The sequence below is a fragment of the Schistocerca cancellata genome, chromosome 3 (assembly GCF_023864275.1).
Source record: "Schistocerca cancellata isolate TAMUIC-IGC-003103 chromosome 3, iqSchCanc2.1, whole genome shotgun sequence".
Classification (NCBI taxonomy): domain Eukaryota; kingdom Metazoa; phylum Arthropoda; class Insecta; order Orthoptera; family Acrididae; genus Schistocerca; species Schistocerca cancellata.
Window position 1 is genome coordinate 194,735,818 of NC_064628.1, and position 25,124 is coordinate 194,760,941.

Sequence of the window (25,124 nt, forward strand, 5' to 3'; positions counted from 1 at the left end):
CAGACACAACAGTATCTTCCTTGCTCTTCGACAGAATTAAAATATTGTTGGATAATGTGTTTTCCAGAAAATCTATATTTCAACCCAGTTTATTTCAAGCACAGGAAATCATTCTAAAAGCCATGTACTTATACAGACTTCAATATAATTTAGAGTCATTCTATGTAAAATTATCCACAAACTTTATGGAGTGTTCATCTCATGAGCCATACTATTTATCATTAGAAATAATGTTAACGTTAAAAACCCTGTACCGGTTTTTAGCTCTGGCTGCCACCTGGGAAAACAGGTTAAAAATGATCCTGAGCATCGATAAATTGACCTGTCTGTTATCCACATGTTATACTCTATAATTACCTAGTGAAGGCTTAATCAGATCTTTGACTAATTAATGAAGAGAATACTATGCTATAGAAATACTCTCTTAATAATATTTGTTCTTTTTAAAGCTACATTCGAACGACATCCAAGATTATTCAATGAAATAATTCTCTTACCACGAACGCTATGTAATCAAATACAGTCACGAAGCGACTAATGTTTACTGTGCCTTTCTAAAATTTTATAGTCACACTTGAAGTGAATAATATGTAGTCAAATGGCAGAAGCTACGCTACACTAATGAAACTGTCTCCATTATTTGAGTGGATCGTCTGTCACACTTTTTGATAAACCACAAAGGTGAACTCTTTTGTCTGACTGTAGAGTTCGAAAGGAATATCATAATAATAATAACAGAAAGTCCTGTTTCTGCTGATGAACTTAGTAATTAATTAATTAATTCTAGTGTTGTTACTGTCAAGTATTTGTAGAATTACGGTCAATGTAGTGAATTATTAGGAAAAAGATATGTTTTGTAATTGTAAAAAAGTCAAAGTCCTTGGAAAGTTAACGCCTGAAAACCCAATATGTGATGATAATACTTGTTCTCCGATAACGTTAATCAAGTTGTCTGTGGGAAAAGTGAAATTATATTTTTTCTACCTCCCCTTGTGACAGGGACACGATATTGATGGAAGTGCCTTCATGTAAAATTTTGCCATTAAAAATTCGACTAATAACGATTCGATTTCGGATTTATTTTGTAAAATGACCAATTTTTCAGCTCTCCTGTTTTAATTGTAATATCTGACTGTTTAAATGAAGTTGGAATCAACTTGCATGGTGACAGAAAGCCCAAGCGGCGTATGTGCTCTACCATTAGTTATTTTATAATTGTAAAGTCACATCTTCATCGTAATTAAAATTCCATGTAATTTATATACAAAACGAAAATTAGAAGTGTACAGATAACTTCGTCAAAAAGTGCTCTGTTAACATACAATGTCCATTAGGGCCTGAATTAAATTTTTTCAAGCTGGTAAAGCCAATGAATCTGACTTTATTTACAGTAAAATATAATCAGTCTTTAAAACTTTTTTTTAGCAGCAAATGAAAATAATTACTCTTCTCTACCACCATTCAATAGATTTTGTTTGATAATATTTGATACACGTTGTCAGTAAGATGAATCAAATTATACGAAAGGGATCAAGTCAGTGTGATGCCTAAAAGCGTTAAAGTAATAGAGAAACTTAGGGCCTTGTGATTAGGTAAAACAAAGTATTAACGCTTGGAAAAGGGCAGTTAGAATACGACGCCTAAAAGCTTGACTATAACGTCTCAGATCAATTGTCACAATTATTTGTACATGTCCAAATCCTTTTGTAACAGTACAGAACACATGTGGCAGATAATGAAGTAAGATTTAACGACTATCACTGATTTAATTTATTATATTTGATCCAGAAGGTACTTGAATAAGTTAGGTATCCCAACAATGTTACTTAGTGATGATTCATAACAACCGCGTTAGAGTGTGTAACCTCCCCCTCACTTATCGACCTTAATGACAGTGAAAAAAATAAACCGCGTGTACCTAATGGAAATCTGGGAAAAGCAATCGTCACCGAAGTTAATCTGTCGGTAAAGAGGGAGGAAAGGGTTACATCTAAATGAAAGGAAAAGTGCTAATGAAACTGGTGGAAATTAATTTTGAAAAGGGGTAAAGTTAATAAAGAAAGCAAATGTGCAGCCGTTACATTAACAATTAACTAGCGGTAATAAGGTATTTGAGATTTGGGGGAAATTACGGTCGCCAGTCCTAAGGACAATTACTATAGTAACTGAAAAAGAAAGATTATTACATATATAATTAGCACTAGAAGCGTGGCAACTGAAGGTTGACACGTGTAGTGTGGAAACTGAAAATTTGTCAGAAGTAATAAATTTCGCTACACCCTGACTTAATTTAGCAAAAGAATTAATAAAACCGGAAAATCGAAAATTAATTTAGTGACTGAAGTTAATAGTGAGCTTTCTTTCTGAAGCACATCGAAATTCAGTAAAATACGGTTAGTCTTGGACTACCTCAACAATCATTTCTAAAGCTACTTGAATCTACGCAATTTAGAAAGAAGAGATTTAACTTTGAACTTGAATTAAACGATTCTGAACAATTAACAATAGTAAAATTTAGTACGTACCAAGCTGAGCTGCAGTCACAGGTAAGCTAAAATACGGTAACAAAACTCGCACTCTTAATTTGTGCTTGTGTAATCTGAATATTGTAGCCAGCTATGAATACTTTAACTGAACTTTGAAATTAAAGTAGTGAAGTGGAATGATGCTGGCGTTTGAATTTCAACGACACTCGGGTTCATTCCGGAAAAGGAAGGGACCCTGCTTGGTAATGCAATTGGGACAATGAGCAACAAATGTTCACGCTAAGTTGCTGTAATTATAGTTACGAAAATGGTACAGTTTGAAAAGCTGAAGTCTGCCATACAGTTCTACAACTTTACGTGTTTCCAGTCTTCCTTGTTGGTTGATTGAAGGTTTGAAGCCGTCGATCGAGGTGGTGGCGACAGTCACTCATTGTCGGCTGTCGCTGTTGCAGAAGCTGGATGTTGGCGCGCCTTCTTCTCGACACGGTCACCAGGCGAAACGGGATCTTGATGTGCGCCAGCTAATGCTTCCCGTCCGCGCCACCATGTCAGAAACTATCATCGCGAGTCGAGCGCAATTACATGCTTCCAAACCCCGAAAGCGCGGCAACTCGCGGGAGCATCACACAACACACCTGCTCCACTCCACTACCCCAGCCAGACTCCTTCTCTCTGCCTGCGCTCCACGCGGCAGAGTTAACACTACCAAAGATCCTACACACTTTGATTCTTCAGACGACCTATCGATGTAATCGTTCGATAGCAGTTTTCCCTAGGCAAGACCCAGCATAAAAATACAAATAATATTTACGAAACAAACCAATTATACATCGACATAAATGCATAAATATATATATACATATAGTAAAACAATTACAATATGTAGAGACACAGAAACGTCATATATTCAGGTAACAAAAATAAGGAAAAAAAATTATAGTACAATAGATGGAAATAGGAGGATATGCATTTCCGGCGTTACACGTGCCCCACATTGTCTGAGGATGTTCGTGTAACCTAAACAGACTCAGAAAATGTCCCAAAAAAGGAACAGCGGAAATGCATAAGCTCAAAACATCAACAAAATTTAGGATTCGCCTAATTAACCATAAACCAATTTTTAGATGATAATAATTGAGTGGATACACTCCTAATCTTATTCCACTCTGTCATCTTGATCAAAATATAACAGGTTGACATCATATTAAAATTCATAGAAAACATAGAAAATGGTTTAGCTATTCTAAAATCGTCAAAATCCGTAACACTATCAAGAAATGGAATACTATTTACAAAATTAATCAGAGTACATGGTCATAAAAACAGGTAGATCAAAATACGCAAATTAGTTATTAATTACATAGAATACACATTTTATATAACCTTTTCACAATTAATAGTCTCGTCCACTTAATGCTAAACAAGAAAATAATATTCAGCAGATCGTAAAAACCATAAATATTGACAGTAGAATTCTTTCAGCTGTCCAGGAAGAAAAACAACTCCGCCTTCCGTACTCGCAAGTACAAAGAATGCCGACAGCGGCACAAGAGCCGATAGCGACGCAAGAGCTGACAGCGGCTCCGCCCCGCCAGTATTGTTGCGCCCGCCTGTGCGGCAAGCTTGATCTCACTCGCCTGTGTAACGGCATTTCCAGAACGTCCGTTTCACTGAATTCTATAGGTAAAACTCACTCCCGAGTAATCTCATGGAGTCCCTTAATACTATCACAGTGGATAACTCAACACTGTCCATCATCACACGCACGTACTCTATATTTACATACTGTACAAATTACCCTTTCTGTGGTATTAATCAATCCTTGGTTGGTACAATTTCAGGTCTACAATGTTCCGTATATGTAATAGCTTTCCACAGCTTGGATACTCTAAGCAATAAGCATATGTGTGAGGTATACCAATGACTTTATATGGTCCATTATAAACAAACTTAAATTTAGAGATTTCATGGTCTATCTCGCTCGATTTCTCATGAGCTTTTACAAGTACTAAGTCTCCGATTGAAAACTTAGCAAAACGCGCTTTAGCGTCATGACGACGTATGCGAGCATCAGCTTTTAGCTTCATTACTTCTCGCAAACGATCTTTTTTCACACCAATACTAATGTCAATCCGTGGAGGAAATTTGATTATCTCTTCCACTAAACTTTTACTTCTGTCATCCAACAGGATTTCCTCTGGAGAAAATCCCGTCGATTCATGTCTCAAGGTGTTCATAATTCTCTCAAATACTGCTACGTATTTGCCCCATGCCCTATGATTGTGATGGCAATAGGTACGGGAAAGTCGGCCTAGCTCGCGCATATACCTCTCAGCGGGATTTCCAGCCGGACAGTAAGCTGAAATATGGATCACTTTGACCCCATTACTTTCCATGCCTTCATTCCACAACTTAGAAGTAAATTGCGCCCCATTGTCTGATAGAATCGCCTTGGGCTTACCAATATGAACAAAATAATCGTTCACAAGCTTGCTATAGACCGCTTTGGCCGTAGTTTTCCTAATCGGCTATAGTTTGATGAACTTGGAAAAAGCTTCTAGCACTACTAAAATGTAGGCAAAGTTTCCTGATGACTTGGGCAAAGGTCCGTACAAGTCCACGCACAGTAATTCAAAGGTGTCGTTAGGCCTTATACTTTGCATAGAACCACGACTCGTACAGTTGGTAACCTTCACCTTCTGACATAAATCGCAAGTTTTCACTCTGTCAGTAACGCGTTTTAACATGTTGTTAAAATGCACTACTTCACTCAGCTTTTCCGTACATTTCTTAGGTCCACAGTGACCATACGCCAAATGGTAGTAGTCTATTATTTCCGTGACGTATTTGGTGGGCCAGCATACCTGCCAAATATTACTATCTTCACCCTTACGTATGTACAAGATATGATCGTATATCTTGTAATACTTCCTTAATTTCTCTCCTTCTGGACTCCTTTCGTCATATCGGGTTTTCACCATATTTAAACAACCATCCTCGTTCTGATGACGACGTAGATTCTTACAGATGTTCACTATTAATTTACGTCCCTCAACTTCTTTAAAATAGTATAATTTGACAACTCCATCTGACTCATCTTTCAATACATCTTAATTAGACTCGGGCAACCGCGACAGCGCATCCGCTACGCAATTGTCGGTCCCTTTTACGTAACAGATGTCATAGTTAAATTGCTGTAAATACAGCGAACACCTAGTCAGTCTTTCTGAAGTAGTTTACAATCCTTCAGATAAGTGAGCGCCTTATGGTCCGTACGAATAATCACCTTACGGTCCCATAGGTAACCCTGGATTTCTTGAATCCCCACACAATAGCGAGACACTCTTTCTCAGAAATCGTGTAGTTTCGCTCACTTTTTGATAAAGTTCGACTCGCGAACGCTATCGTCAGGTGTTCCTTATCCTCTCCTTTACCAACTTCTTGGAACAGTTCTACCCCCACCCTGTAATTCGACGAATCCGTTCCCAGATGGAAGCGTAGTGATAAATCAGGAAGAAATAGTATGTTAGATCTTAACAACTCGTCTTTTAATCTCTCGAAAGCGGCCTGACACCCGTCAGTCCACACAAACAGAACATTTTTGCGTATGAGGTTATTCAAATTTTCATCATTAAACACTTGTCCTTTTACCAATTTACGGTAAAATCCTGTTAGCCCTAGAAAACTTTTTAACTGTTTCCTAGACTTGGGTGGAGGACAATTCCTTATTGCCTCTAGTTTCTCTGGGTCCTTCGTAATACCAGCAGTGGTAATTACATGCCCTAAAAATTTCAGTTCCTGCTTCACAAATTCGCATTTCTTTAGCTTTAGAGTCATTCCGCCACGGCGCAATGCTCTAAAAACTTCATCTAACAGGTCACGATGGTCATGCCAAGTGGCATTGGCCAACAATAGGTCGTCAACATATAGAGTTAATCTTGAACTCAAAGCCGGTCCTAGCACTTTATCTAGGGCCCTGATGAATACGGACACAGGTATATTAAGTCCAAACGGCAGTACTCTATACTGATAACACCTGCCCGCAAACAAGAAGGCGGTGTATGGCCTAGATTCTCCTTCGAGTTCTATTTGCCAGTAACTAGCCGTCAGATCGAGGCTAGTCATGAATTTAACGTCATGAAAACGTTGCAAAATCTCCTCCATACTCTCTGGTCTGTCTGTTTCACGTTGAACAACCCTATTCAACGTGCGTGCGTCAATCACAATACGCACACTACCATCCCGTTTTGCTACAATGACCAAACTGTTATTGTATGGGCTCGTACTTCTTTCAATCACTCCCCATTCGATCATCTTATCTATCTCCCGTTGCACTGCTTCCTTTTTGGAGAGCGGTAAAGCATACGGTCTCACGAAGAATGGTTCGTGCGGAATTACATGCAACTTGCATTTATATCCTTCCACAAGTCCCGGTTTGTCTGAAAACACACTCTTATTCTTCATTATTACTTCATAAAGGCCTCGTCTTTGTTCGTGTGTTACGTTTGACACACCGTCTACAAAACTTTCCAATTCACTTTCTACACTATTGTCAATTCCGAGATTCCTCACATTACAGTAGTTCAAATTCATACCTACGTCAATAGCATCCGACCAGTTAACAATGTGTATAGGCTGGTATTGCCTATGCACACCGTCTCCTGCCTCGTCAAAACTAACTACTATTGTTTTATCTTGTGACGTACATGTCAAAGTTTTGCTTTCGCTATTAATCACTGCACGGTACTTTAACAGCCAATCTAACCCGATAATTAATTCCGTAGTCAAGTCTGGCACGACGACAAACTCTTGTTAAAATCGTGCCCCACATATCTCGAAGTTGACAAAAATCTGTTTTGTGACCGGTTTACTGGCCTTCCCGGTAGCACCGATAATTTTCACTCCTGTTACTGGCATAACTACGATGCCAGGTCTGTCTTTCAGTAACTCAAATATTTTCGCAGATACAGCACTCAATTCTGCACCGGTGTCAATCAACACGTCTAGTTGTAGGTCGTGAATATTAACAGACACTACTATCTGTCTACACTTGTCCTCGACTGTTTCCTTATTTTCCCACAGTAAATCCTCGTCTATATCCAGGTCATTCCAGAATAAACCATCCGGCTTTGATCCTAAATCCGGCTTATCTGGCGGCTTTTTCAGCCTCTGTTCACATACAGTTTTAATTTCAACCCTTTTGTCCTGAGGCTTAGACTGTAGCTTCCCCTCCAATACCGAAACCTTTTCCTGTAACTCGTCAACTAGTGAGTGTTGCTTTGCTATCAATTCACTAATTGTCACCTTCGTTGATTCCTCTTTGGTCAGATTGATCTCATCTGCCAATCTACCTGGAGAAATGTGCCCAGTAGTATCTGCAATTACTTCCCCTAGATCTGCACAAACGACACTGCTATCGTCTGACCGTATAATGTCAGCTCTAACCTCATTCACGCTGTAATCTATGTGCTTTTCTACCAATCGTGCCCGGCTATCACTAAAATTTTCGTAATCTTTCTCCTTAATACTCTCGCAATGTTTAAACTGGAGGTTTGCGTCGGATGGGTCGGCTACTCCTACCACTATAACTTTCGGTAAAGTCTGCCGGTTAGGGCCAGAACTTTCCCTTACTACTTCAACATCCAACTCTTGCGGGACGAAACACGACGAATCTTGCTCGTGCTCCCCATTAATATGAACTATTTCTGGTAAAGTCTGCCGATTAGGGCCAGAACTTTCTATCACTTCACAAACACTATCTTCCTGCGGGACGAAACGCGGAAAATCCTGCACGCGCTCCCCATAAACACTTCTCCCATACAGACCCCTATAATCTCTTAGTTCGTCGTATAAGCGACCGAACTGCCTTAACCAGACCTCATCCCTCTCTGCATCCCCTCGCTCGATGACGGACGTTTTATCCGACATCTGATCTTCTCTCAACACTTGCGAATCATTCTTAAACTCAATCTCCAGTTCCGCTGTGGGTATTACAGCTACCATTTTATAATCGATTTCCTGAACACTACTTAAATTGTTCTCACTGACAGTGAATATACTTCCTACTGCCGTGTATACAGCTGATCTACTATTTGTGGGCGCACTCCTTTCTCCTAACACTGGCACACTCTCCCGCCGTTGATTATTCCACACGGAATTTTCATAACGACGACACCTGGGTTTTCTCCTGTTATTGGGCCGCCAAAATTTCCCCAGGCCCGGTCGGCCCCTCACCGGCGCGGCTAATGGTTTCCCTGTCTCGTCCCAGCAGATACGCTCCCCGGATGCTGCTGAGGCGGCTGATCACACCCTCTGGCGTTATTACTATTCTGTGAAGCCCGTATCACGTTAGTATGATACTGGTTTCCGTCATTCCTGTACTTATTTGCATTGTACCGATTGTTATTACGGTCCGAACCATTATTGTTATTGCTGCCATGGTTGCGGTATGCATTATTCCCATGGTTATCGTTGTTGTGGTTGCTGTGGTACCCGTTGTTGTTACCACGGCCTCTACCACTGTCGCGATTATTGCGCCAATTGTCCTCGTCCTCCACTCTTTCCAGGAAATCATTTATTGTCCTGTAATTGCTGCCTACGTAGCGTTTTGTATCATCTGGAAGCTTTTTGTAGAGTTCCCAGACTATTTCGGATTCCGTGCGACGATCACGCAAATATTCCAACTTGCGGATCCAGCCCTCACAAAACTCCTTCATCGAACCGCGAGAATTCGCATCGAAAGGCCTCGATGCGACAAATTCGCGCCAGACACTTTGCTGTTTTTGCTCTGACCAGTATTCAGCCAGAAACAAATTTTTAAATTCGTCAAAAGTCAGGTTCGTAATGTTGAGGTTTAAGCCCCAATGCTTGGCATCACCAGCCAACACATCAATAATCGCATTAATTTTTCTCTCATTAGTCCATGATCTGGGTAAAACTCTTTCACAATTCTTAATGAAATCCGTCGCGTGTATACCGCCTTTTTTCAAGGGGTCGAACCGCTCCTCTTTCGTCAACAATTCCGAACTATGTGCATAGATTGGCACATAGCTCTGTTTTTCGTCAAGTTTCTTTTCTAATTCCGACACTCTCGTAATTACTTGGCAAGTGGTTGTCGCAAGCGTTTCTACTTCCCTTTTTTTCTTTTCGCAGGTATTAGCCTGCTTCGTCACTTTGGTATCTACTTCGGATACTAAAGCCTTTAAAGTTTCCACCTTCTTTTGATCCTCTTTTTTCACTAATTAAATTTGTTCCGTCACCTTATTCTCGATGATCGGAGCAACTGATTCCCCTACACTTTTCTCGATTCTGCTAATTTCGGAATAAAAACGAGTATTTATGCTCGCAATTTCCGCCTGAACGCCTATCATTTCCTGTTTAAGATTACCGATTTCAGTATTAATCACAACAATATCTTCTTTGATTTTATCAACTTTTGTGTTACCAACTCCAACATTGACGTTAACAACATTAATAGCTTTGTTCTGACTGTCTAGCTTTCGTTCAATTTTTTCAGACTGAGCTTCTTGCTTGGACGATTGACTCTTGATTTCGTTAATCAAAACATTCAATAAATCAGTTAAATTACCGGAAACTACCGGTTTTACTTCCGTAGCGGCTTCCTCTTTAATTGTCCCCCCGTATTCGTCATCAAGGGATTCACATTTGATTTTCACTTCCGATTCCGAAACATTTTCTTAAGTGTGGAATTCCATTTCTGCTCTTTGTTGCGTTTCGGCGGTCGCGTCTTTCATGCTAGCCGCCTGCCCCTGAACAATGGGTACCGCGGTGCGCGTTTCCCACTGTTCGACCGATTGTTCCTTATCCAAGCCTACCGAATTTTGGTAATTGTTGCCTTCACTCATTTTAATAATTTCCAATATAAATGCCAAATCTCAAATCTAATTAGGATTCCTCACACTAATATTCTGGCTGACGTATCGAACATTTCGTAAGCAGTACTTTGTTAGGAGATTTGCACAATGCAAAATTCGTGTCCAGAACAACCTCAAATCCGAAGATTGTCCTATCACCAGGTCGCCACATGTAACCTCCCCTCACTTATCGACCTTAATGACAGTGAAAAATTAAACCGCGTGTACCTAATGGAAATTTGGGAAAAGCAATCGTCACCAAAGTTAATCTGTCGGTAAAGAGGGAGGAAAGGGTTACATCTAAATGAAAGGAAAAGTGCTAATGAAACTGGTGGAAATTAATTTTGAAAAGGGGTAAAGATAATAAAGAAAGTAAACATGCAGCTGTTACGTTAACAATTAACTAGCGGTAATTAGGTATTTGAGATTTGGGGGAAATTACGGTCGCCAGTCCTAAGGACAATTACTATAGTAACTGAAAAAGAAAGATTATTACACATATAATTAGCACTAGAAGTGTGGCAACTGAAGGTTGACACTTGTAGTGTGAAAACTGAAAGTTTGTCAGAAGTAATAAATTTCGCTACACCCTGACTTAATTTAGCAAAAGAATTAATAAAACCGGAAAATCGAAAGTTAATTTAGTGACTGAAGTTAATAGTGAGCTTTCTTTCTGAAGCACATCGAAATTCAGTAAAATACGGTTAGTCTTGGACTACCTCAACAATCATTTCTAAAGCTACTTGAATCTACGCAATTTAGAAAGAAGAGGTTTAACTTTGAACTTGAATTAAACGATTCTGAACAATTAACAATAGTAAAATTTAGTATGTACCAAGCTGAGCTGCAGTCACACGTACGCTAAAATATGGTAACAAAACTCGCACTCTTAATTTGTGCTTGTGTAATCTGAATATTGTAGCCAGCTATGAATACTTTAACTGAACTTTGAAATTAAAGTAGTGAAGTGGAATGTTGCTGGCGTTTGAATTTCAATGACACTCGGGTTCATTCCGGAAAAGGAAGGGACCCTGCTTGGTAATGCAATTGCGACAATGAGCAACAAATGTTCACGCTAAGTTGCTGTAATTATAGTTACGAAAATGGTACAGTTTGAAAAGCTGAGGTCTGCCATACAGTTAGTTCTAAAACTTTACGTGCTTCCAGTCTTCCTTGTTGGTTGATTGAAGGTTTGAAGCCGTCGGTCGAGGAGGTGGCGACAGTCACTCATTGTCGGCCGTCGCTGTTGCAGAAGCTGGATGTTGGCGCGCCTTCTTCTCGACACTGTCACCAGGCGAAACGGGCTCTTCATATGCGCCAGCTAATGCTTCCCGTCCGCGACACCATGTCTGAAACTATCATCGCGAGTCGAGCGCAATTACATGCTGCCAAACCCCGAAAGCGCGGCAACTCGCGGGAGCATCACACAACACACCTGCTCCACTCCACTACCCCAGCCAGACTCTCTCTCTCTGCCCGCGCTCCACGCGGCAGAGTTAACACTACCAAAGATCCTACACACTTTGATTCTTCAGACGACCTATCGATGTAATCGTTCGATAGCAGTTTTCCCTAGGCAAGACCCAGCGTGAAAATACAAATAATATTTATGAAACAAACCAATTATACATCGACATAAATGCAAAAATATATATATATATATATATACAAATAGTAAAACAATTACAATATGTAGAGACACAGAAACGTCATATATTCAGGTAACAAAAATAAGGAAAAAAATTATAGTACAATAGATGGAAATAGGAGGATATGCATTTCCGGCGTTACAAGTGTTACATCACTTAAACAACATATTTTCATAATACGAAACATCAAATAATATATTAATTCAACCGTTTAACAATCGGACTCTGATGATTGTGATGAGTTTAGTTTGTGATTCGCTCAGTGGCATGGTCATCAGGGCCCCTAAAAATTCCCAATCTTTCTACTTTTCGCTGTGGGCAGTTCATGAATGATGACGAAATTATATGGACAATACAAATACCCAACACCCAGGCGGAGTAAATCCCCAACCACACAGGGAATCGATCGAGCCAGGGACCCCGTTGTCAAGAGGCTGTAGTGAAAAACACCATCCTTTTTTATGTTTTTTCCTCTACACTTGGTCTGGCCGAATACCTGTTCTGGTTGATGGTTGAATATTTCACTCAGGTTTTTTCATTACAGTTGGCAGCCAGCCCTCTGACCGAATACACTGAGCTACCGACGCCAGCTTAACTAGACCACGAGCTGCGACCTATATGAGAAGGGGTCGTTAACAAGTGCTGCTTACATATAGTCTTCTTGGATTTGCCTTCTTCTTATATTGTCCAGAAACCACAATATTTAGTGGATGGAACTGTTAGGCATCTTCAAGTGATGCTAGTTCCTGCTGCCACTGTTGCAAGACGCGACTGATGATAATCGGGCAGATGTGTCGAAATCTGTCAGGCCAGGAGCAGTCTGCTCTTTGATCAGTCAAGAACAGTTCTACTCCGACTAAAGACATTAAAGATCTGGGGCAACAGGCTGCAGTTCCCTCAAGTACTGGTACGTCATACCGAAAATACACCAGGACAAATCTCGTTTTCACGCAGTATTGAGCAACACTGGAGCCATTGCCTGTTTCCTGGCCAAAGATCTTACCTTACCGGAAGACGCTACTAGTTGGATGGAAACAGCGCTGGTAGTGCCCCCCGCCAGGAGCCACAGAAAGGCATTCCGCCCAAGTGCCATGGACACTGTGCTGCCGGTCGCTCCTGTTTTTAACAACTGAATTAAGTGCCAGCAACTCGCGGATTCGGATCATGAATCAGAAGTTCTTGTTCCTCCTGTTTTAATTTAATTGAAATCAATTCCTTGATTCCAGGCGGCACTGAATTGAAAACCTGCATCCGTTAAGTAAAACTGACCGCAGTACTGAGTTGTACAGCCTCCTTAAAAACACAGTCCCAGAAAGCTGACGCTGAGCATAAAACTTCAGACTTCTTGTGAAACAAGCGATGCCTCGTGTCCAGGCAATGCTGCTGCGGCTGATTCCTCAGGTAAGTAGCACTATTTGGGCTGTAGCCGACTAGTCTAAGCAACATGCCAGGGTCGCCAAATGTTAAATTACACTCCCCTTAGGGCAAGAAGAGAATGCGCCAAGTCTCACATGAGTGATCGTAGATGACGCAAAGGTTTCGGTGGAAGAGAAAGGTTTGAAATACGCACCAACACTTCTCAAGGTCCTGTCTGATATGTGACAGCTTCCTTTCAACAGGAAACTTCTAAACTTTCCGTTACGCTGCCACAAAGATTAGGAGGGGCTGCTGGCGAATTTTAACTCGAGCCACGCCAATCTGCTCAGCTGAAAGACTCAGTCAGAGTTGAGAGCAGACAAGGACAGCCTTATTTTACCTTCCCTCAAGTCTAACGTCACCCTTCCTCTCTCATGAGCTGAATTCAGTGGTAAGGGACAGGTGCTGCTCGATGATCCTGCTTGTCTCAAGCTAAGAGAGGATCCAACTGGCAAGACTTATAGAACAAAATTAGACCTTCTCAAGAATAGTTTTTTTCCGACTAAAGTCATTAAAGATCTGCGCCAGTAGACTGACGTTCCTCCGAGTACTGATCGTCCTACCGAAAATACATGACGACAATTCTCATCCTCACCCAGTATTGGGCAACATTAGAGCCATTACCAGATTCCTGGCCGTAGATCTACTTCACTGTTCACTGAGACTTTTCGTAGTCAAATAAGATGACCATATTGACAATTTAGAGTACTTCACAGGACGTCTGAAAACACATAAACTATAAGAGTCGGATATTTTAGATTTCTCTGACTTTGTTATTTACGAAAATAACTCTGCAGGATCAAAAAGTTGCATGTGCTTACCACAAGTTATTTCTTAAGTATTTAGAACACGTAGACGGTGTCGCCATTGAATGTGCTCTCTCTCCAATTGTGGCCAAATATTTTATAGAAAACTATGAGGAAAAAGCACTGCAGACGGCAAGTCACCAACATTTCAGTGCGTCTTGCAGCATGTAGAGTTTTCATTTATTCTGTGTCCCCAAGAATAAAGATTTTACGTGTATCCACAATATGAACTCGCTCCATCCGAATATACAGTTCGCCATGGAAACTGAAAAATATTGTCGCTTACCATTCCTAGATCTCATGGATAGAAGAAAAGTTGACGGTACACTGGGACAAAGTATCTCCAGAAACTAACTTACACAGAGAAATTACGAGCCTTCAATAAGTAATTCAGCTTGTTTTTTCAAGGCATCTTCAGTTGAAAAATTTAGTAATTAGTCGAGAGACATATACCTATTTCAGTACCCCCTTGTTTCGTGAAACTACGATATATCGCTCCGCTGTCCGTATCCTTCAAGTGTTTGTACACAAGGTGTGTTCCAGTGAGCTAACAGTGACTTTCTTTCGGCGGAAAACCACAATCGCAGATGCCCATATGCGCTTGCAGAATGTCTCCGAAGACATGTCAGTGAACTAAAGCGCTGTGATCCGTTGGGCAAGGGTCTGTCACCATTGTAACAAGGTCACACAAAACTATTCGATGTCACCCGTGCCCGCCAGCAGTTCACATTTGGGACTTCTGCAACGTTAGAACTTGCGGACACTGTCATTCCACGTAATCGACGGACCACAATCAGAACCCTGCTGCACAACTGGACGTCTTCGTTGGTAAGACTGAAAAATACGTCCACCAGTTGCAGTACTCAATCGTGAGCGCCCGTCGGGTTCCTCGCTGTCTAGAGAGCTACGAAGGACCATCTGTGCGGAACTGCTTGCGTGTTGCGAGGCTGATGGTGACAATTTTTGTCGAACATCGTCACAGACTATGAAACATGGGTTCATCACTGCGAACCGGAAAAAAAACGGCAATGAATGGAGTGGTGCCACATCAGCTGTCCTCAGAATAGCAAGTTCAAAGCAGCATCCTCAGCCATTAAAATCTTGGCGATGGTCTACTACCTGAGTCGTTAGAGAGCGACCCTTGGCTGTTCGAGAGAGGATGTAGATAACATATGAAGATGAACCACGTCATTTCAGTGTGGACTACCGTAAGCGTCTCAGTGTTGTATTTCCCGGTGGCTCAATTGGTTGGGAGGTCCTATTCTGAGGTCTGCGAAGGCACCTGACCTGAATACCTTTATTTGTTTCCTATGAGGATATTTAAAGTCACTTGTGTATGACACCGCAGTGGATACGGAGATGGAATTTGTTAAAAGAATTGTGGCCTACCTGTGATGTGATTCAAAACACACCAGGGACATGCGTCAGAACCTTGTACACCGATTTCATGCTTTCATTGAGACTGATAGGCATCAGTTTCATCACATTTTGTAAGTAATTGTGTCAGTGACGGTATTTGCAGTTAACTGTAACTAATGTAAGCGAAAAAGTACACAGTAATGTGATTTAATTCGTATTATCTTCTTAAGCTGATTTGTTAAAACCCAGCTTCCCTACCTGAATTTGTTCGGTAGAGCACCCCCTTCGTCCTGTTAAATTTTTGCTACACTCTCGCGGAAACTCCCTGCATAACATAACTAGTATATCCTGAGGATAATACTGCGGCTTGTTAATTTAATTTTCTTTTCCCACACCTTTTTAAATCAACACCGGAGGTATTGTAACCGTTGTCCACAGACGAGAGATTGCTGCTCTTCTTCACTGCGTGACGGCATCTTCATTAGGTTGCTGTGGAAGTTGAAACAATGGTACTATGACGTACAGATATGTAAGATCTTTATTCCAGTGGAAATAGATTTTAATTCCCATTCGATATCTGGGACCACCCCATTTTCCTCCGTAATTACCCCATATGAATATCAAAATAGTTGCTTACACAAGATCCGTCCTAGCGACTATCACATTCTTCCCAGGTAACTACTTCAAAGGGGGTCGTACTACCATGAGGTCACCAGTATTGGTTTATACGGTGTGTGGGGACGAATGAGGCTGGTATTTATGAAATGGGAAGGGGGAGGGGTTGGAGAATGGGAGCACTGTACCATTAATTGGTGCCATCACACGAAACCACCAGCTTCGACGTGTACTCTCGAGGTAACTAATTCGGTGATCTGGACCAACACTAGGTACAGACCTGTTATCTATTTGTTTTTCTTTTCTCATTGTAGTTATTGCTCAGGCGGGTCTCGTAGTGAATCAGAGTTTAGACAGGAAACGACCTTGTTTGCTTCACCGTGATTTACCTTGATTGGTGGGGAAAAGTTCCAGCGTTCATCTTCTGAACATCAGAATGCTGATAGTCACGGTCCCGCATTTCGTTCAGCGACGTTAAAGTAATAAATCAATATATGGTGAAGTATGTTTGTTCACCAAGGTGTCACTTGCGGCAGTATATCTCATTCCATTTTCTCCTATCTGGAATCTGAAGAAGTACCGTTGTTAGATCAACCAGAGATGAATTGAAGCCTTTGGACAGTAGTCTCTGGAGCGGTTTCAGCTCTTCCTTGTTCGTTTCATTTTGAAAATACTGTTTATTCTTAAAGAACAAAAGGGTATTCGGACTTCCCCACCTCCCAAGGAAAATATTCGCCTGTTACGTAAATCATTCGGTGTGCTCTCATTGATCGATCAGCGTAGCTGTTCAAGGTCCGGATGGTAGAAAATAGAATGAGATAAACTGCCCCTAGTGAGAGCTTTGTGACGAAACATATTGCTCCATATATTCACTTATTACTTTGACCTCGCTGAACTAATTGCAGGACCGTGACTATCAGATTGTCAAGAGGTCTTTAGCGAGGAGAGCCGCTTGTGTAAGCGATAAGACCGTTATAAAAGCCGCGCACAGGCGACTGTGATCATCCGCCGGCCAGAACCATGAAGACAGCCGTCGTCCTCTGCCTGCTGGTGGCGCTCTGCAGCGCTGCGCCCTCCAAGAGGTCCCACTTGCCCAGACCGCGCCTCGATGGCCGCATCGTGGGCGGCGAGGCCGTAGACATCTCGCAGTACCCCTGGCAGCTGTCGCTGCAGAAGCTGGGCTCCCACAGCTGCGGCGCCTCCATCATCAGCTCCAACTGGGCGCTGACGGCGGCCCACTGTATCGAGGGCTCCATCGTCAGCTTCGTGTCCCTCAGGGCCGGATCTTCCACCCGCGGAAGCGGCGGAACTGTGTACGATGCTGCCGACGGATATTACCACGGGGATTACGACTCCGATACCACTGACTACGACGTCGGCGTCATCCAGATTGACGGATCATTCTCCTTCGATTCCAACGTTCAGGTACAATTCGTGCACAGAAAATACTTACTTCAACATTTTTCAGATTTATTTTTAAATATGAACTGTACACTAAGGATCGTCTGTTTGGTTTTTTTCTCGTACACATTTCGAGGTGCCTTAAATTCGATACTAACTACAGAATTCGATCGGCAACAAACGAATGCTTCCCAGGTATCACCATAACTTAACGAACTAAAAAAGCATACGCTACCATAACAATTATCTTCCTCAAATAGATATTTGTCCATAAGAGAACTTTCACGCCTTAGAACGATCATTATCACATGGTGACATTTGTGTCAGATCATCCAGGAAGCTATGGTGTGGTAAAAAGATATCTTCACGACGGTATATACTTTTATTACATGACATGTTTACTCTTTTGTACTGAAATACGAGAGTTGTCCAGAGAGTAAGTTCCCATCGGTCGCTAAATGGTAACCACAGTAAAAACTAGAAACATTTTATTTCTAAGAGTTAGCTACACTTTGCAGATACTTTTCTACATAGTTGCCACCCCGACTTAGACATTAGACATTACAATCTTACTATGAAACGAAAAATTTAAAGTTTGTGCCAGGAAGGGGGAAGGGGTAGGATCGTAGCTGAGTGAACAGTTTGCTTGACTACCATGTTCTCAACTCAGACTCTCTAACCTTTATTGACATCAATCCTTCGTTAATGAAGTAACGGAAACATAGTCAGCTCTCACTCATTACAATTGACTAGGTGTATCGATGAAACGTCTCTAAATTTAGATATTAAATGCTAGAGCAATAATTTTTCCCTCAAAATTACCGTCTTACCACACATACAAAACATATTATGCAACAATCCGTCATTATTAATTACCGCACAGTCCATTCATCATCCTCACTTCAGGCATTAAAGTTTTATTTATTTTGCTTTTACGGAGCCCAACGCTTCCTCTTTCTACTGCCAAATGGCTTAGATCTTCTTATCGGAGAGGTGATCTTCCTCCAAACATTCTTTAGCGATGTTCATTCACGTTTCTCTTCTTTTCTGGTATTTCATTACACTTAATGCACTCAATTCTCCCCTAATTCCATATATCGAGGTATGTCAGTTCATGTGCGTTTATTTACCGCTGTTATTAATTACTTCTCTCCTTCTTTTATGAGGCTTTCCCGGAGTTTACTTATAAACCACACTTTTTTCTGTGAACAAGCATTTCTTAAAACATATGAATTATGTTTCTGTCGTACTTTTTCTTTACACATTTGTATCTTGTTGCAAATACAATCCATAACTTTGATAATCTTTTCTCCACTTGTACGTCATACTCATATGTGGCGAGAACAATGTTTGAACTGTTCTACTGCTCTAATGACAATCACACTATTGGCTGTACAGAATGATTTCCTTTAAAAGGCATTCTCCATTCTCTTTCCCCCCTCCTATGAAATCATCAAATCAAAATTGGGGAACTTAATGAAAGAGCTGTGCTATAAATAAAATTCTATATCACATTTTAATGTGACGTTTAACAAGTTCTGACTACTATGAATTGAATGGGTAAGAATAACATAATTCAAAGCCACAAAATATAAATTATTCAGGGGAACACTTTAAAACTTTGGATAAATCCATAAATCATATTTCAACTTATTGAGTTTTTTGACAAAACTAGTTTTTTTTCTATAATGTGTTAATATACATGTTGGCATAGTTATATTGTGAACAAAGTTAAACATTATTAATAAAGAAAATGTTTTATCCCCAGGTGACACATCATTGGTCTTTGGCCTGTCTCATACTAACTTTACACAATGTTTACAAAAATTTGTACATCAATATCCAACATAACTTACAATGGTAGTCACAACAGTGTTTCACACAATATAGCCAATATCTATCACCTCTGTTTCATTTTCATCACTTTGTTCCTTTGATTCACTCAGACTGTTGAAGTGTCCCTTCCTAACATCTGCTATGTATGGCATTAATGACGTAACATCTTTGAGTTTTTTTTTCACAAATTGGAATGGGCTCTAAGTATTTCCTTGACAGCTGGAACGGATTACTCCCCTGATGTGCTCGTCTTTTCTTAGTGATATTTACAGTTCTGAATTCTTCAAATTCAGTGTACTGATTCTTCACTTTTAAATGTGATGGCATTTCTTCATCCAAACGAAAAGCTGTCGCTTCAGAAAATCGGAACTGAGATCCATCATCATGTTTGTCCCTTTTTGCATTATTTATCCACAGTGGTATCAGATATATAAAGTCTGCTTGATTCATTTTAACGCCTGAAAATGGCTTATTCTTGCACGATCCTATAATGACTGTAGCCCAATCACAACGGGTGTACACAGTGGGGTTTCTGTTCTTAACGTGCTTCTCAATTCGACCGAAACCTTCGGTCACAGGGCAGTCGTGTGTGTCCAGTTCGTGGAAACCAATGTTCAATGGCCTAAAATTATCCTGAATGCACTAGTGATCTCTCTAGCGTAACAACTGCCCAGTTTTTGTCTTGGCCTCTACAGTTATCACTAATAATGTGAAGAATGTTTGCCTGAGACTTTTGTATTTCTAAGAATTTTATCAGACATCTTCCTGTCTCATCAGATCCACGCTTTGCTTCGTCTTCACTCCACTCGAACATATGTCCCTTTTCAGACCCTCAGTCATGGTAACCAAAATTGTAAGTCCACAACTTCCTCTTATAGAATGCAGGCCCAGATATATGCCTTCGTGTTGGAAAGGTTTGTTGTAGATCAAAGGCTACTGTAAGATACTCCTCACGATTTTCCCTAGGTCGTTTGGAAAGCTGTGTAATCATATTTTGTCCAGCAGATGCTTTGGCATGATGTAGATCCCTTACAATTTTTAATCTTCTAATAATATCTTCAGAGTTGATCAACTGTGCATTTTTTATTTGAATTTGAAATTCGTGACATACATGACATATGTCTGTATGAGGCAATTTAAAACCAATATTAAAATCTTGGTTAAATACATCTCGAAATTTCGAAACTTCTACTTGTGGTGCATTATTTTCTTCACAATATTTCAAATAATATTCTTGATATAATGAAGAAATTGGCATGTCATGATCGAAGTACCCTTTATTGGGGTTCTGTGAGCGGCTGTAATGACTGGCATACTTAGGTATATTATTTATGAAATTGTGAACTGTCTGAACTGCTACTTGTGAAATTTTCCTTGATGGATTCCCTTTTTTTCCTGGAAACAAAGAAAAAGAAAAAGTGATTTTAAAGGTAAATGCCCAGGTCAGACTAATTTAGTGAATTTGTGTCTGAATATGATATGTAAAGAAAAACGCTGGATAAATAAGCGCAACAGAACAAAACTTCGGATTTTCTTGAAAGCAACATTAATTTCATCATTAAATACCTCTACTGTCTTTTAGAGAAGTGAAGTGCCCAAGTTTTTTTGTAAGTTCTTAAGACATCCATGATTTTCTGAAGCCCATGCACACTTAAAAATGCTTCTCTGCATACCAATATATTACAGCCATAAACCTTAACCTGGTACGAAGAAGTCACCATTCGCCGTGAAATTGAGCTTTTACTTTTCTTTGGGTACCTTAAAAAGGGAAATACATGAGTCAAAATAATAATATTTTATTTATAAAAAGTACGTGATATAAAAACCAATTTCAAATTATCATTAATCATAGTCACCTCCTTTGCACTTGTTGCATCTTAATACTGCTCAGAAGGTAATTAGTTTGGCAATTGAAATCATCCATATCCCAAAAAGATTTGAATATCTGCTCTACACATTCATGAATGTTGCTCCAACTCTTCTTTTTACATTTACATCCAGGACCAAGAATTTTAGCACAAACAATTTGCCCTTTTTTATCAGATATGTACTCTCTGTCATAATTTCTATGACGTTTAAATTTTTCCTATTTCCTATTGTTCATATTTCTTCTATTTTTTCTGACTTTAGGTTTTTCAGCAGGTGATACTTCAGGAGACCTTTCACATTCATCTGCATCCTAAGCCAAATAAAGTATTCAGAATGAGATAGACCAAAGCCACTTCAACACATATACCAAACGTTAATATATTATATAAATAGGCTTATAATATTTATAATTATTACCAATAATGTAGTAATTAATAGGAGAAGTGAAATTTGTTCGTGATTCACATGTACATATTTTTAGTAGTGAGTATATAACTGGTATAATTACGCAATAATATTTCACTGTGATGCAGACCTAAGCCTCAATGTTTTAAATGTTTAAAAAAGTAAGTATTTTTAGACATACCATCTCATTTTCAGATGAACATTCATCAGAGGGACAATAACTGCTGTCACAGGATGAAAAATCGTCTTCAGAACTAGCCATTTCTGTATCTGAATCTTCTTTTCCGCTTATGCGTGGAAGTAGCCTCTTCTTTGGAAGCGCCAATGAACTATGGCTTTGGGTTGTTTCAGAATCGAAAAAGACTGCTTTCTCACAGTATGAGAACATTAAGTGTGAACTGCTCTGTCATCTAGTGAATGAAACTCAAAATATTTACGCAGTATCTTCCTCTGTTGAGTATAAGTTGAACTAACACAAAAAAACGTATTCTGAGAAAAGTGTGGCTTTGGGCTATATCATTCTCGCCCCTTGCATAAGTCATGTCATAGAGATGGGCTCAGTGTTATGCTCAGCTGACTATCTTTCATACATAAGGTCCACTACAGGCTGAAATCGGTTACTGTTTAATGAGTAACACATACGTGCAGTAGAGGGATAGTTAAATGAAATTTATTGAAGAAAGATTCCTGCATAATGCTTTTTTAGTTGTGTTAACATTGAATAGCGAATGTTATGTTCCCAAAGCACTTTCCCCTGCTGTTTTCAAGGGCGCTTCGTGACGAGTGTGTACTGTACTTTACAGGCGGTGAGCCTCGGCACGACGGAGCCATCTGCAGGCACAGCGGTGACCATCACGGGCTGGGGCGCCCTGTCCTCCGGAGGCTCCTCCCCCATACAGCTGCAGGCGGTCACCACGTCCATCGTGGCTCGTGCCTCCTGTAACTCTGCCTACGGCGGCGAGATCACGCAGCGCATGATCTGCGCAGGCGAAGACGAGGGCGGCAAGGACTCGTGCCAGGGCGACAGCGGCGGACCACTGGTGGAAGGATCCACCCAGTACGGTATCGTCTCCTGGGGCAGAGGATGCGCTCAGGCCGGCTACCCTGGCGTCTACTCTAATGTGGCCAACTTGCATTCCTGGATAACGCAAGTAACTGGCGTGTAACAAGCGATCGACCCGTTCATGAAAAAATTATGCTTAACTGTAACATAAAACACCGACAATAAAACTTTTTTCTATTATGTTATGTATCAATTTTATCAACTCATTCTTAACCGAAATACTGTCCTCAAAACTACATTGATTAATTCTCCTGTATTATGAATTCCATACCAAAAGTAATGAAGAAGGGTACACTCAATAAAATATAATGAATGATATTTTCTGAAAGTATGGAGGTATATTGCTAGTCTCGCACATTCTACACAGAAAAATAACAGCCGTTTAGTTGTCACTTCCCAAAATGATTTCAGAAATTTACATGGGATGTTACCCATCCCTTCTACCTTATTTTATCTTGTCACCCAAAACTCTTTCAAATTGTGTTTCTAACACTGGATCCCTATTTTCCTCTCTGTCGACTCCTATTTCTTCTTCTATCACGTCATCTGACAAGTCTTCCTTCTTATACACGCCTTTAGTATTCTCTTTCCAACTATCCGGTCCCTCCCGTGCATTTGATAGTGGAATTCCCGTAACACTCTTAACTTTACCACCCTTGGCTTTGATTTCACACTAGTTTGTGTTTACTTTTCTTTATGCCGCGTCAGTCCTTCCGACAGTCTTTTCTTTCCGATTTCTCCACGTTTTTCTTGCAGGTATTCCGGTTGAACTTCCATGCGTTGTGCACTTATTTCATTCGAAAGTGAATTGTATTTCTGTATTCTGAAATATCCGTGAACATATTGTTCATCCTTCGATGAACTGAAGTATCTATTGTGTAACCCAATGTTTCTCGCAGCTATCTTCATGGTGCCTCTGGTTTTCTTTCCAAATTCTGTCATTTTCCTATTTTAGAGCTGTCCATACCTCTTCAGCTGAATGGTCTACTGAGCTACTTCAAGCGTCTATCATCAGTCCTTAGTACTTCCGTACCCCACAATCTTGTGCAGTGATATTTCCTGACTAATCTCTTAAACTTCATTCTACCCATCGTCACTACCAAATTCTGACCTCATTCTACATCTGTTCCTGGGTACGCCTTACAATCCGTTCTCTGTGTTCCGAATCTCTGCCTGACCAATATGTAATCTACCTAGAGTCGTGTCTTATGTCTCTGCCTTCTCGAAGTATACCTCTTCCTTTCGTGATTCTTGAAGAGAATAATCCCTATTACTTGCTGCAACTTATTACAGAACTCCATTGGTCTTTATCCTTACTTATTCCAGCTACCAAGACCATATTTCCCATTTCTTCTGATCCTTCCCCTGCTACAGCATTCCAGTCTCCCATGATTAATAGATTTCCCTCTCCATTTATGTATGTATTATCCGATCAGTATCCTGTTATACTTTCCTGTCTTGACTGAGCACTAGTTTTTCCCTTTTTAAATACTCAAGCTTCCCTATGACGTTCAAACTTCCGACATCCCACGAGCCAACTCGTAGAACGTTACCCATCACTGAACCTTTTTCTCATTTTCACCTTCCCTTTGTTGTGCCATCCGATAGATCTGAATGACTGACTAGTCAAGTCTTTTGCCAAAGGAGAGATCAACCGTTACACGGCACATGTCCTGGTTCCCTGGCCCCTAGTAAAATGCTATCGTATATCAACAGTTGTAAGCTAATTGACATATGCATTTCACGTTCTTATGTAGATGGGAGATTGTAAATAACCATATTGGTTTCCAAAATGGTTGTCTTATTATTACAACAATAAACAACACAGGAAATTTAGAAAATGAGCATAGTATTGTTTATAAGTCATGTGACGAATTTTTAATGATTAACTTTCTTAAATTTGAATGTGTATAAGGCCATAGAATGTCTTACTCGACTAAGGTAAGTACAGTTTTGGGTTATTGCAGATAACGACTGAGGGCCACGACGACGACACATTCTATGTTTCGTCGAAGTAATCAGCAAATCGCTTTTAATAAGCAGTAGTTAAATTTGTGTGCGAAGATTGAGAAAGAGAATTAATTTCAAAGGGAAGATTTCATTTGTTATTATTAAGCAAGAGATAAGAATCCTAAGGGAGGGTTTCATAGGTTATTGTAAAAGGAAAGGTTGCGTAACAAAAGAGATATAGAGGAGACGGTTATTGCGTAACAAAAGAGATATAGAGGAGACGGGAAGGTTTCAAGATATAATTTTATTTCGGTGACACTGATTCTACTTTCGAATCATCGACCCTGCATCTTGGTCTTGTTGCACCATCGCCTTTAGCGTGATTCGTTCCTGTC

The 25,124-nt window shown here is 40.3% G+C and overlaps 1 protein-coding gene across 1 annotated transcript; it reads left to right on the top strand.

Moving 5' to 3' along the window:
- The first annotated feature begins 17,207 nt into the window (after positions 1-17,207).
- LOC126174810 (trypsin delta-like) lies at positions 17,208-22,959 on the top strand. The gene is made up of 2 exons (XM_049921185.1): positions 17,208-17,630; positions 22,520-22,959. Exons 1-2 carry the CDS (start codon positions 17,226-17,228, stop codon positions 22,880-22,882), a joined length of 768 nt encoding a protein of 255 aa, XP_049777142.1. The 5' UTR covers positions 17,208-17,225; the 3' UTR covers positions 22,883-22,959.
- Positions 22,960-25,124: the final 2,165 nt, after the last annotated feature.

Bases quoted from the DNA above. Each gene is read 5' to 3' on its own strand.
- LOC126174810 (XM_049921185.1), top strand. From the start codon at position 17,226: ATGAAGACAGCCGTCGTCCTCTGCCTGCTGGTGGCGCTCTGCAGCGCT. The intron at 17,631-22,519 runs GTACAATTCGTG...TGTACTTTACAG, and splicing joins CCTTCGATTCCAACGTTCAG to GCGGTGAGCCTCGGCACGAC.